This window comes from Mustela erminea, chromosome 1, assembly GCF_009829155.1.
Source record: "Mustela erminea isolate mMusErm1 chromosome 1, mMusErm1.Pri, whole genome shotgun sequence".
Taxonomy (NCBI): Eukaryota; Metazoa; Chordata; class Mammalia; order Carnivora; family Mustelidae; genus Mustela; species Mustela erminea.
Window position 1 is genome coordinate 100,071,856 of NC_045614.1, and position 13,533 is coordinate 100,085,388.

General features: G+C 51.8%; 1 protein-coding gene across 4 annotated transcripts in view; it reads right to left on the reverse strand.

Annotated features, from left to right (window-relative positions):
* Positions 1-13,533, reverse strand: part of MYLK (myosin light chain kinase) — a 179,420-nt gene that overhangs the window by 18,382 nt on the left and 147,505 nt on the right. For all 4 annotated transcript variants that reach the window (XM_032335320.1, XM_032335309.1, XM_032335301.1 and 1 more), the window contains 3 exons: positions 13,146-13,349; positions 6,975-7,192; positions 4,655-4,778 (listed from right to left, as the gene is read on the reverse strand). In XM_032335320.1, the coding sequence (XP_032191211.1) occupies positions 4,655-4,778; positions 6,975-7,192; positions 13,146-13,349 (546 nt within the window). The remainder of the gene's footprint in view (positions 1-4,654; positions 4,779-6,974; positions 7,193-13,145; positions 13,350-13,533) is intronic.

Genomic DNA, 13,533 nt, shown 5'->3' on the forward strand with positions numbered 1-13,533 from the left:
TACTGAATGCTTAGGAAGACATTAGTTTTTTTTATCCCATTTGCGCCTTCATATACACATTCCTCAGGGTGGTGGAAAAATCTGAGACGGCTGGTTAGGTTCCAGAGGAAGAACTGGGTATCGTTTTGTGCAGTGTCCGAGAAAGTGGACTCCCTGGGTTAGTCACTCTAGCTGCAGCCTAAGTCTCTGAAGAGTGAAACCTATAGGTAGTAGCTGGGTCTGGGTCTGGTCTCAGGGCTCCTGGAGGCTGCAGGAGCTGGAATCAGACAGCATGTCTGGGCTCAGCAGTGGGGAGGGCAAGGGCGGCCTTTAGTGGGGCTGTTGGATCCCTCTGAAGAACCCTGTACCAAAACCCAAGTCTGAGTAGGCACTTGACACTTGGGCACTGGGCGCTCTCCCTAGCTCACTGGGCTGATGTCTCTAGAAGTTGGCTCTGGATGGGGATGGCTGTGGTGTTCTGGACTGTAATAGATGCTCAAGAAATGAGCTGAGGGATGCCTGGGTGGCTCAGTCAGTTAAGCGTCTGACTTCAGCTTGGGCCATGATCTCTGGTCCTGGGATCAAGCCCCACATCAGGGCTCCTTTCTCCTCGCCCTTTGCCCCTCCCCCCACTCATGCTCTTTCTCTCTCTTTCAAATAAATAAGTAAAATCTTGAGGACAAAAAAAGACAAATGAACTGAAGTGACGAGCTCATCTTCCTATTGTTGTTGAGCCCAGTAGGAAGATGGTAGGGAGAAGGCAGAGCAGTAAGTGCCCTTTACCTGGCCTTGGAGCAGGGGAGGCAGAGAAGGAATTCTGGAGTAGGGGTGGGAGAAAGGCACAGAGAAGGGTTCTGGTGTCCCCCCAGGCGGTAAGGCAACACTAAGTCCTCAGAAAACAGAGGAGAGGAAAGCGGGAAAGGAAAGGAGGTCTTTTTTTTTTTTTTTTAAAGATTTTTTATTCATCCATTTGACAGAGAGAGATCACAAGTAGGCAGAGAGAGAGAGAGAGAGGAGGAAGCAGGCTCCCTGCCAAGCAGAGAGCCCGACACGGGACTCGATCCCAGGACCCTGAGATTATGACCCGAGCTGAAGGCAGCGGCTTAACCCACTGAGCCTGAGCCACCCAGGCGCCCCAAGGAAAGGAGGTCTTAGAAAAGGAGGAAAGGCTTAGGACATCATTAATGTGTGGCCTAGATCACTCCTGTCCTCTCTCCTCCTGCCTAAAACCAGGAAATTCACAAAATCTACCATTTCCTTCCAGAATTAGGGATGAGAAGGTAGGGGGTTCATGATCCCACCCACTGCATCTCTCCTGTGCCTGGAAGCGAGGCCAGGGGTCTCCAGGCCAGGACAGTATCAGCCCTGATCTCCCTGAGGGGTTTGAGGAGTTCCTCCAAGAAGTTCATAACAACGTACGGGACAGAGCTGGTCACTTAGGAGGTATTCACCAACTATGTGTTAAATAGTAAATGAGTTATTATGTATTTCCCCAACTCCCTGGCCTCCCCGTCTCTCACTGGCCCCAGAAAGGAGATGGGGGATTCCTCTGGTACAAATGTGGAAGGTGGCCTTGACAAGGATTATCAGACAGACGACGAAGCTCCAACGAGAGGGGTAGAAGGTACATGAAGACTGCCACAGCATCTCTTCCAGGAACTTCCAGCCTCTGCTACTCTAGAATTTTGCACAGCAGGGTCTGAAAGGAAGGGCCTGGCTGGCTCCCACTTTTGTTTTGGGTCCCCCGTGCTCTGCTGAGAGCCCTTACTCAGGAGGGGAGCTCCTAGTCCTCTCCTCCTTGTGAGAGCCAACAGGAAAAGCTCCAGAGGGCAGAGCAGCCCGCCGTGGTGTGTGCAGGAGCCTAGACACTGGGGGGATGGAGATGACCTGCGTCCCTTATGCCGGTCCACACTGGACTGCCTGGCCCGCACTGGCCTCCTTGGCACACACACAGCACTCCCCTCTCCATGCACCCTGCTGGCCAAACACCTTCCACATGATGCCCCTTTCATCGGAATTATTTTCTCCCCATTTCATAAAGGTCTTCCCTATTTCTTGGTCTGAGCCTTAAAAGTAATCTGGTAAAGCAACAGAACATATTATCCAGATTATGATGTTCCTCCACCCAAAAGAATTGGCATTTTAAAATAAAGTGCTCTTATGGCTCAATGATTCTAGCTCTAGAATGTACACCCAACACGCACCAGAATACTTGGAATACCCACCACGGGCATCTATTAAAACCCAGCAGCGCAGCTGACAGACCGGATGAGGGTCATACAGCAGAACGCTACACAGCGTGAGCACGAACAACCTAGCACCACGCACAGTGACATCAGTGAGTTTCACCAACAGTGCTGAGCAAAGGAAGCCGGACACATCTTCCCATAGGATTCCATTTATACAAAGTTCAGGGATAGGCAAAACTGCGGTAGGGTGTTAGACCTGAGGACGATGATTACCTCTGAGGGACAGTTGATCTGATCTTCATTTGGCTTGGAGGTGATCAGGGCCAAGGAAGTCCACGTGGCTGCCCACTTCCCACAGTCCTGGAGGGCGACCAGCTTTCCTGGTTCACCCAGGCCTATTGGCTGCCCAGGATACAGAACTCTCAGTGCTACACTGGGGAGAGGCTAAGGGCGCCTGGGTGGCTCAGTCGGTTAAGCTTCTGCCTTCAGCTCAGGTCATGATCCTGGGATGATGGGATTGAGCCTGCTTCTTCCTCTGCCTGCCACTCCCCCTATTTATGCATTCTCTCTCTCTCTCTGACATATAAATAAGTAAAATCTTAAAAAAAGTATAAAATGAGGATAGTCTGGGAAACTAGGACAGCTGGTCTCCCTACCAGTTAGGGACTGCCCTTAAATTTTCACAGTGAACATACCCATGTAACCTGTCCCCAGATGCAGAATGCCCACACGGCTAGGGCCCCTGTAGCCCGGGTCACCTCCAAGCCACATGAAGGTCATATCCCTGCCACAACTCCCTCCCAGGCTTGCAGTGAGGATCAAATGGGAGCCCCTGTGAAAATCTGTGAGGGACCCAGGGATAGAGCCAGGCCACAGGATAGAGGGGTCTGAACAGAAAGAACTGAGCCAGCCTGTTTCTCAAGTGCCAGGTGTCTCCCCCAGGGCCAGAGCAGCCGTGGGAGCACATGAACACCGTGCAGACTGGGGCAGCCCCCAGAGGGGTGGCTGGGTCTACAGCTCTGCTCTAATTCCCTATCTACCAAGGGAGCCAGGGTCACTGCAGCTTCCACTAGCCGTCAGCTCCCTTTCTCTGGGGTAGGGGTAGGGGAGGGGGGAAACAGGCACACGTGCTCCTGGCTAGGGAGCTTCTTGTCTGCTGCTTTGGGAGAGGTGGGGGGACCCCGAGCAAGGAAGAAGAGGACTCTCTGGGCTACAGAGCCCACGACCCAGGTGTTACTGAGGGAGGCTGTTCTGACAGGCCACACTGAGAATCAAACTCCTGAGCAGGTAGAAAAGAATGAAAACTCCTGGCCCTGGGGAGGGGGTGTATGAAAGGGGGACACCAAGTAATCTTGGTCAGTTCACTCTGCACACACACAAAATCACTCCATCTCTGCTCAAGCTTTTGTACCAGCGGTTGCTGAAGCTGACTGTGCAGCACAATCTCCTAGAGTTGTTTGTCAGTTGGCTTGGAAGACCCCAGGGCACAAAGAAAGCTTCCTCGGTCCTCCTCAAGTTTTCTATGAGGACATTGAACTTTTCCTTTCACTTTAACAACAAAAATATGTTCACTTTTCGAAATGAACGCGCGCCTATCTGCGTCTTCAGGAAACCATCCCATCACTGTGTGTTGCCCCATAAACCCAGAGGCTGCCTCTGAGGCTAAGGACTGTCTGCAGCCTGGGGTTTTGGAGACTAAATCAGTGAGAGCCCCCCAAAGGTGTGTGTTCTAGAGCCTGCTAGTCAGAAAAGTGTGGTCCTTGGACCAACACTACCGGCAGCCTGGAAGCTCTTAGAAACGTGGATTCTAGGCTGTCCTAGACCTCCTGAAGCAGAATCTGCAGTCTACAGAGAGGCCTAAGTGATTTGTGTCTAGGACTAGTCCCAAAGCTCTGGTGGGCATTCCTGCCATCATTAATCAAAGTGGCTTCCTATTGTCCACCTGATTCCCCAATTTCGATTCCTGCGTGGCTTTCTATTGTCTGCTGAGGGCTCTCTCATCAGAAGTGCTTATAACGGGCTCATATACTGGACTCAGGAATGAGGCTGGTCGCTGGGGTCCCCCTGCCATGAGGATGGGGTGCTGTCTTCTGAAGACAATGATGATGCCCACCGAGGTGCACCTGCGTTCCCTGCCTCCTTCTCCATGGACCCACCTACACAAGCAAGGGTAAATTACGTAGCACCAGCCCCATACCACCCTCCTGACTGAAGATCCCAGCCTGGTCAGCATGAGGGACAGTGACGGGCCCAGGATGGGGTGTCAGGGTCAGCACTAGCCACTCCGACAGGAATGCAACAGGGGCTGCTGACTCCACTGGGCAAACCGGAGTGGGGCAGGCTGGTGGGAGCAGGATAGGAGCTGCTGCCCTCCTGACTCTGAGGTGGGCTCTCCACCAACACCCACACTAGCCCCTTCAGTGGCAGGGCAGCCCAGGACCCTCCTGTGGGGCTCTCTGCCCCTCCCTCACATGCCCGAGACTCACAGGATGTAGCAGATGACTCCGATGCTCCACATGTCTGTGGCATAGCCGATGGGCTCGTAGTTGATGACTTCAGGAGCCACAAACTCCGGGGTGCCAAAGAGGACCTTCAGAGACCCCGCATTCTCTGTAACCAGGATGGAGAGGGATAAATCACCAGAACATTCAGGAGGAACCCATGCTAAGTGAATGCCATCCGTGTGCATGGGAGGGACACGGACAGTGCCTGGCTCGTGGATGTTCTCCCCTTGAGAATGGCACGGAGACACCTGGCCTCCTTGGGAATTGGTGTGACAATGCCCTGGTGAAACTGACAGACCATGCACTCCCTGTCAGTATCAGGGGCGGGGTCCGACAGGGAGAGGAGGCTGCGGAAGCCCCTGTACCCCACACAGTCTTTCTTTCTTTCTTTCTTTCTTTCTTTTTTTTAAATACTTTATTTATTTACCTGACACAGAGAGAGAGAGAAAGTGGGCAAGCAGAGGGAGAGGCAGGCAGAAGGAGAAGCAGGAGCCCCACAGAGTAGGGGAAGCCCGATATGGTACTTGATCCCAGGACTCTGGGATCCTGACCCGAGCCAAAGGCAGTGGCTTAACTAACTGAGCCACCGAGGTGGCACCAACCTCCCACCCCCAGCATGGTTTTTCACATGTCTGTTTCTCCCAAGCATTCCCAGAAGGGGCTGTGACTTGTGCTTGGCAATAATCCCTAACATTCTCTATGTCCTCTGTACCCTGCTGCCTGTTTCGTAAGGACTTTCCTATTTAATATTCTCGGGGACGTGAAGGCGGCATGACATCCCTGTTCCTGAGGAAGAAAGGGAGGCCCAGAGCAGTCGAGTGGTTTACCCACATTTAACAGTGGGGGTCAGGACCTAAGCCCAGGTAGTCCCACTCCTAAGCTATACCCCCTTGCCCCCACCTGTCTCTCCTTCCAGGAGCTACCAGGGGGACAGTCAGGAAAGACCTTAACCCCAGGCTGCTGTCACTCAGCCGGAAAAGACCAGAGATGCCCAGTAGGATGTCCACTGCATGGTAACATCTCCTGGAGAATCTCGTCCATAGTGGGGGGTGGCAGATGTCTGGCCTGTAGACCACATCTGCTCTGTGTAACTACAGAGCCTGCAACAAATGCTCAAAGACAGACCACTGAAGAGCCTTCAGATACAAACAGCTCTGTTCCACTCCAACCTGAACCCTTCCAGCTACACGCTAGTCCTTCCCCGCTCTCCAGGCCATGGGAGACACGCTATCTCCACATATCTCTCACCGTGGGAGCCTGCACGTTGTGTCACTGGGGCTCTAATGCTACCAGCCCCTTGGGCCAGAAGCACCCTCTCTGCTCAAACCGTGAGTGGTTCCTGCCTGAAGGGGGGCCCTGTGCACCAGCTGCTGCCCCCACACCACGTCTTCAGCGGATGGAGCACAGCAAGTCAGAGCCTAGCAGAACCTCACTGCCTCAGTGTCCTCTTTGTAATGGGGTGCCCTGGCACCAAGTGCCCCCAGGGTGGTGAAAGGCCAGTCTGCGCCAGCCCTCAGCTCCTTGGTGACAGGGCAGGGGTCAGGGAATAGAGGGTGAGGCTGTTTTGTCACTTACTGAGACATCAAAGGGTGAAGCAGGCAGGGGGCACGTGGGCAGGGCGTGAGGCAGACATCACAGACCGAGACGGCTACAGGGCTGGACACGAAGGCCCCTGGCACCTGTCCCCCAGCTGAGGCAGGAATAGCAGGGGAGCCTCAGGGAATACTGAGTCGGGTCCGGGGTCCTTGTTAAGCCCCAGCACCTCTCCTGCCTTGTGGTGGGACCTGCTAGGCAAAGCTACCGCTTCCTGGTCTATAAACCAGGGCTCTGAAAATCTGCCCTGCCGCTCTTGCAGGGCTGCTGTGAGAACCCAGTGCAAGTGTGTGAAAGTGCTCCGGAAGTCGCTGTGAAAGATACAAATGGGAGCAGGCACCATCACCAAAATGAGTGGCTGCTGCAGGCCCTGGAGTGAAAGCGCAAGAGGGGAGAGTGACGGCAACAAAAGTCAACAGCGAAGGCTCACTGTGTGCCAGGCACCACTTCCATCACTGCACCTGTATGAATGTCCCTGACCCGACCCTCCCCCACTGCTCGAGCAGGTGGGGACTACCATTAACCCATTTTACAGATAAGGGATAGAGACTCGAAGCCAAGCCTAGTGGGTGACCAGGGCAGGACGGGAGCCTCAGCAGCCCCCATGACCTCTGACGTTAGCTCCAACCCAGCGCATTCCCTCCAACGCCCAGTGCATGTAACACAGTCACCGTCTGTGGGTGGGCACAAGACAGGTGAGCAGCCTTACCCAGCTTTCTGGCCAGACCGAAGTCAATGAGCTTGATTCTGGTGCCGGTTTTATTGACACACATGATGTTCTCAGGCTTGAGGTCCAGGTGGACGATGCCCTGCTTGTGGATGTATTCCACCCCTTCTGATATCTGCCTCATGTACTGAATGCACTCCCGCTCCGTCAGCTCGAAGTCCTCGTCGATGATGCGCTCGAACAGCTCACCCCCCGACACGCTGCAGGGGCGGGAACAACAGTTAGCTCCCAGGAGCATGGCGAGCAGGCTGGCAGGGAGTCTGGCCCAGGGCAGTCTGGGGCAGGAGTGGCGGGGATGGGGGACAGGCAGCAAAGCCCAGGGTAGGAGGGGGGCCGGGCACTTCTGCAGCTTCGTGAGTTCTAGGCCCCTGTTCTGTTATGCTGATCCTGGTTTCCCCTGTATGAGGAGGGCCCGGGCCTCCTGATTTCCTGCTGTGGTGGGGGGGCACTGTTCGTGCCCACTAAGCTGCTGGGGGACTCAAGGAAGCATCGGGCTGGGCAGTTTCAGAGGTGATCATGAGCTGAGTGAGTCAGACATAATCTCCTTGGCTTGACAAAAGGGGTAACCACCAGGCGGCCTCCTTCCCTGAATGACCACAGATGTGTAAGGGCTCATTCTTGTACCCCAGCTATGTATTCTAGTCAGGGAGAATTGATGTTTGAAAGACTCACAACATCCACAGCATTTGTTCCACACATCCAGAAACAGAAAAATAGCTTCAGGGGCACCTGGGTGGCTTAGTGGGTTAAAGCCTCTGCCTTTGGCTCAGGATGATCCCAGGGTCCTGAGATCGAGCCCCACATCAGGCTCTCTGCTCAGCAGGGAGCCTGCTTCCTCCCCTCTCTGCCTATACGTGATCTCTGTCAAATAAATAAATAAAATCTTAAAAAAAAAAAAGAAAGAAAAAAGAAAAATAGCTTCAATAATAAGGAGCCCCAGCACATTTTCTGACATTTATCGGCTGCAACCCATTACATTTGCCTCCTCTAGCCAGGCCTGTGGCATCAGTTACTCCTTCCAGCCACAACTAACTTGTCTTGCCTGCTCCCTTGCTCTGACTACATAGACCCTGGACCCTGACCCAGGTGTTTCTGGGGCCCACAGCAGGCATCTTCCACTAAGAACTGGCCCAGAGGCTACAGCCAGTAGCATACTGCCCTTCAGTACAAACACATGGCCTTGTCACCTGAGTGACATGGGTACCTTCCATTCCCCTGTCCCAGCCCTCTGACCCACCTTCCTTCCTTGCTGCTCAGAAAATTTAAAGCATTTCCCCGGTGACTTTTATAGCATGCAGATGTCAGTAAGCTCTGTTCTGCAATGGCCTGTATGTCCACCAGCTGAGCAAGGTAGGTTTTGTTCTGGGCCCACCCTCTTCCAGGGGCCTTCTCTCTTCTAATGGGAGCCATCATGTAGAAGGGAAGAGCTGCATGTGGATCCTGTCTCTGCCTTTTACAGCTGTGTGACCTTGGGCACAGCACTTAACCTTTCTGAGCCCTGCTTTCTTTATCTGTCCTTACCTCATAGAGTCGTTAGGATCTATGCCTGACATGCAGTAGGTGCGCACTACATATTAATTAGCATTTCACAATCTGTGGTGAGTCCGTGGATCTTGGCAGTGACCCTGAGGGAGGGACAGACAGGGGTGCATCATGGGGTCCAGCACACCACGGCCTGTGTGGGCCTCCATCACCAACACTTTCCAGGAGGGCACCAGTGGCTGCTGGAGGTGCTAGAACGGAGGCTCTCGCACCTGGGGCGGGGCGGGGGGGGGGGTGGTTTCCCTGGGTGGTCAGCAGGTGGCGCCTGCGTCCTTAAGCTCTCCGTTTCCACAGCTCTGCTCCAAGTCAAACTTGAATTATCCTTCTCAGGTCTCCCTCAACCCTTACCCATCTCTGGGCCTCAATGTCCTCACCTGGAAGGTACAGATAAAAACAGCACCATCTCACGGGGTGAGTGCCTGTGACATAGTACGTGCTCAATAATCACCTTTTTAAAAAAATTAGATTGAAAAATTTTTTAAAAGCCTGTGGGGTTTTTTTTTTTTTTTTTGGTTTTTTGATTTTTTTTTGTTTTTTGGTTTTGGTTTTTTTTTTTAAAGATTTTATTTATTTATTTGACAGACAGAGATCACAAGTAGACAGAGAGGCAGGCAGAGAGAAGGGGGGAAGCAGGCTCCCCACCGAGCAGAGAGCCTGATGCGGGGCTCGATCCCAGGACACTGAGATCACGACCTGAGCCGAAGGCAGAGGCTTAACCACTGAGCCACCCAGGCGCCCTTTTTTGTTTTTTCAAAGTGCTTACTGGGGCTCTTGTTGAAAATACAGACTCTCAGGGTCTTCGTCTCTGCAGATTATAATTTAGAAAATCTTGGGAGGGCTCTGAGAATCCATATGTTACATAAGCCCCCCAGGTCATCTTTAGGATTGGGACAAGCTTGGGAAATTTAACTGAGAAACTCCTCTGAGAAATCACTCCTGATTTCCCCAGAGGAAATTAACTTTCCAGTCCTGGGTTTCATCTGTACTTTTTTTGTATCAGATCTGCCTTGTCTCAAAGTTGTTTATGAACATGTGTGGAAAAGGTCTGGCTCATCTCTAGAACTTTATTTATACCTGGCAATATGTGGCACTGACAAGGTGTCTCAAAATGTGTGCTTCTAAATGCAAAATATTCTGGAAAAGTAAGCAACCATTATTTGCAGTGCCCTTGGGAATGTCTGAGGCAATGAGTAGTAGAAATCTGAGCCGTAGAGGTAATTACTACTGCCTTTCTAGAAGTAACCTATTCAGTGTAAGTTGAAATAGGTTCAATCTATTAAAAAATAGTTAATGTATTTTGAAAGCTGTTCCTATGGTCCGTTTCCTAGGATGGAAGAGGTTACAGAAACAGAATTAATGGTTCTACCTAGGTTTCTCTTGAAAATACTCAAGATTATGGGTGGAAAGGAGCTGCCACCCACAGAGATGGGATCAAGCCAAGGGCCAAGACTGGGCCAGAGGAAATGTATGCTTAATAAATGAACAGTGAATGAGTGAGTAAATACCATCTAGCAAGGCTACTTAATCCCAAGGGATCAAATTCACCTCCCCCTCAAGTGTAGACCTTGGCGAGCCCTCCCTGGCAGCCAGTAGGTATGATGTTTCAGTGGACTCCAGACCCAGACCCTCTACTCCTTGTCTCCTGGCAGCCAACTGAATAGTCTTTGATAAATTTAGCCAATGGCAACACGGAAGTGAGATGGACAGTGAAAGACCCAGCCTAAATCGTACAGCTTCAGTGCTGAGGGTCTCACCACCACTTGGAAGGGCCTGAGCGTTCCCCAAGGACAAGCCAAGATTTGAGGCCAGGAGCCCGAGGGAACTCCTGTCTCTGGGCAACAACCCCCAATAAAGGTGGGGGCTTGTGCCTCGTCCCATCATCAGAGGTCAGAGAGGCTGAAGACACATTGCTTCTGATCTCTCACTGTGTCGGAGGCGGCTGAACTGAAGGAGGGGACCCTGGAAGACATTTTCACTTCTCTACATCACTAGGCCTTGTCCTTCTCTTACTCTTAGTATCTCTGTCAAACAAGGGCAATGGCAAATTGTACTGCTGAATGCCAGGCTTTACCCTCTCGAGGCCAAGTCTGTTTAAGCTGGAAGGGAAGTATGGATGGAGTGTGGATGTGCTCCCACTTCTTTGGTTGAGCTCCTATCAAGGGGCAAGCTCCTTACCCCAATTGCAGAAGATTGGCATCTGTGACTGCCAGACTTGCTCCTGGCCACTGGGGAGGTGCGGGGAGGAGGGACGAAAGCCAGGCCAGCTGAAGCCTTCTTATGTTTTCTCTCAACATTTTCCATCCAGCTTGCCAACTCCCAATTCCACGCTAAGTATGGTGTTCTGCCCACTGGTGCTGCTGCCCGGCCTTACCCAGGCTTGGCTGCCTCTCACACCCTCCCCGCACCCTCTCCCAACTTGCCCAAGGTTTAACTTCTAAACATAAGACATTTCTTCCCATGTCCCCACACGCCCGCACTGGCTGCACCAAGCGACTTGTTCTGGAATGACCGTGAAGCGCAGAGCCCAAGCGCTAATGTGAGGGAGTGATCAGTGAGGCCACAGACATGGGCCGGCCTTTCCCGGAAGTGGGCAGGTGGGCTCGAATTGGGGCCGAAAACAGATTCTAAGACATGAATGCAGACTTTCTTGGAGTAGTTTACAATTCCACGGAATTGTCGAATTTTAGAACCAAAAAGGGAGTCTAATCCCAATATGCCTCCTCACTGGAAGGATTTAGTAATGACAAAATCACAGCTCAGCAGTAATAGGACCTGACTCCAGGTTTCCTGAATAGGAAGGTTTTTGTTCCACAACACCTCGGTGTGTGTTAAAATGCTCACAGAAGAATTTTAAGTGGGAAAGAGACCCCAACATGGAGAAAGTCAATGTATCATACGACTAAGCATAAGTCCCAATTAGAGAGCACTAGGCCTGACTACGTGATTCCATTTAATCCTCACGTTATTCATGGGGCAGCTTATATCCTCCTTGTACTGATAATAACACTAAGAAATTAGCAAAGCTGAGTAACTTATTCAAGGCCACACAACAAGTAAGAGGCAGCGCTGGGACTGACGTGAGACTTCTCAGACTCAATTTGTGTTCTAAGTCCGTGCTTTTAAGCCCCTCTAGCTTTTCCAGATGTGCATAAGCCGGAAGGAAACACCCCAAAGTGATCCCAGAGTGAGGGGAGAAAATCACACCTTAAGCCCGGGAAGGCCTCACCTTTCCTGGGAACAAAGGTGTTGAAAGGACTAAGATCCTGAAGCTCAGGACGAGCAAGCAAGGAAGCTGAAGGCTGTTTCACGAGATTTCTAAATATTTCAAATGCACATGCACTTTGATCTTGCATAACCACACTTCTGGGAATGTCTCCTACAGATGTGCACAGGTGTGAATGAAGAGATGTATGGACAAGGTTACAAACACTGTTTGGAAGGGCAAAGGCCTGGAAACCAAGGAAGACCACTCCAGGAGACTGTGGTTTCTGCACGCAAGCTAATCCCACGGAGCAGGGCGGATGGGAAGCTCACCAGCCACGGAAACATTCAGAGCCCTTCGCACCATATGAACTTGGTGCTGAAGTTCGAAAGGAAGGAAAGGAACGAAAGGAAGCAAAAATATAGAATAGTGGCTAGGAGGCACCTTGGTGCTAAAAGGTGGGAAATATTTTTTTTAAAAAGCATATATGCTTGTATTTTCATAAAGAAAGTTTGGAAGGATACAAACAAAACCAGTGGAAATAGTTATCGGTGTGAGCGGTAGTGGTAGAAACAGGGTGCATGAGGGACAGGGGTCAGAATGGGAACGGATTATTGTGTATGTTCTTACAGTCACAATTTTTGATCTGATGGTATCACACTGAAAAAAACTTCTCATGAAAAACAGGAAAGAAAACTGAAAGACACAGACCCCTCTGCAGAGGACATCTGGCTGAGGGCAGAATGCGCATGTGCGTTATGTGTTTATGTGTGTGGGTGGGTGGGTGGGAGTGAACCTGTGCAAGTGTGGGTATGCGTGCCTGCCAGCGGCTTGGGGGTGGATTCCAGGAAAACCTTGGCTGGAGGGCATCTGATCCCTCCTCTGTGTGTGGACAGCCCAGCCCAGAAAGAACTACCTATCCTCTGGTGAGAAGTCAAAGTACAAATGAGCACACGATGGGGGACTGCAGAGCACAGGGTTGCACCCCCACATCCCAAGCCCCACACCCTGGGTACCTCTACTTTTGAAGGCCAGTCAGGAAATTGCTCTGTCCCTCCCTTTCTCCTCTAAAGCCAAGTCAAAGCCCCTGAATGCAGATGCGGAGCCTAGGGGTAACCTTGGCACGTTCACAGGGAGGTGGGGGCAAAAGGGGGGCAGGGGTCCTCAAAGATCTGCCAGTGTGTTATGGAAACGAGCAAGGGCTGCATGGGCTGGAGGTCAGTGGGTAAGGGCCACTCCTGTGTACAGATGTGCTGTTCTAGGAGGTGCCCCCCGGCCACTGGGGGTGGGGAGGCTCTTTCAGGCTACAGCTCTACCTGCAGTGCTCCCCACTTTGGGGCAGAGGGGCCTGGGTGTGAATGTTGGTGGAGATGCGCGAGGGGCTCCTGGGCCCGCAGCCCACCACTCACATCTCCAGGACCATGACAATGTTGGCTTTTTCTTCGAAAGCGTCCACACACTGGACCAGCTTGGGGTGGTGGAGGCAGTTCATGATGCTGATCTCCTGCCGGATATTCTCTTTCTCTTTTGCAGAATATGCCTTGAAGAATTTCCCTGCCCAGATTTTTCCAGTTTTCTTCTCTACAAGTCGAAAGACCTGTCCAAATTTCCCACTGCGAATGAAAGGAGGAGGAGAGAAAAGGCAAATTGAGCCAATTTATCCACTACACTGGGGCTGACAAGTGATGCTGTGGGAGAAATCTAGTCCACCTCTTTTTCGAAATAAGATGTTATTGGCGCACAGCCACGCTCGTGCGTGTGCATCTCGCCCATGGCCACTTTTCTGCTTCGCCAAAA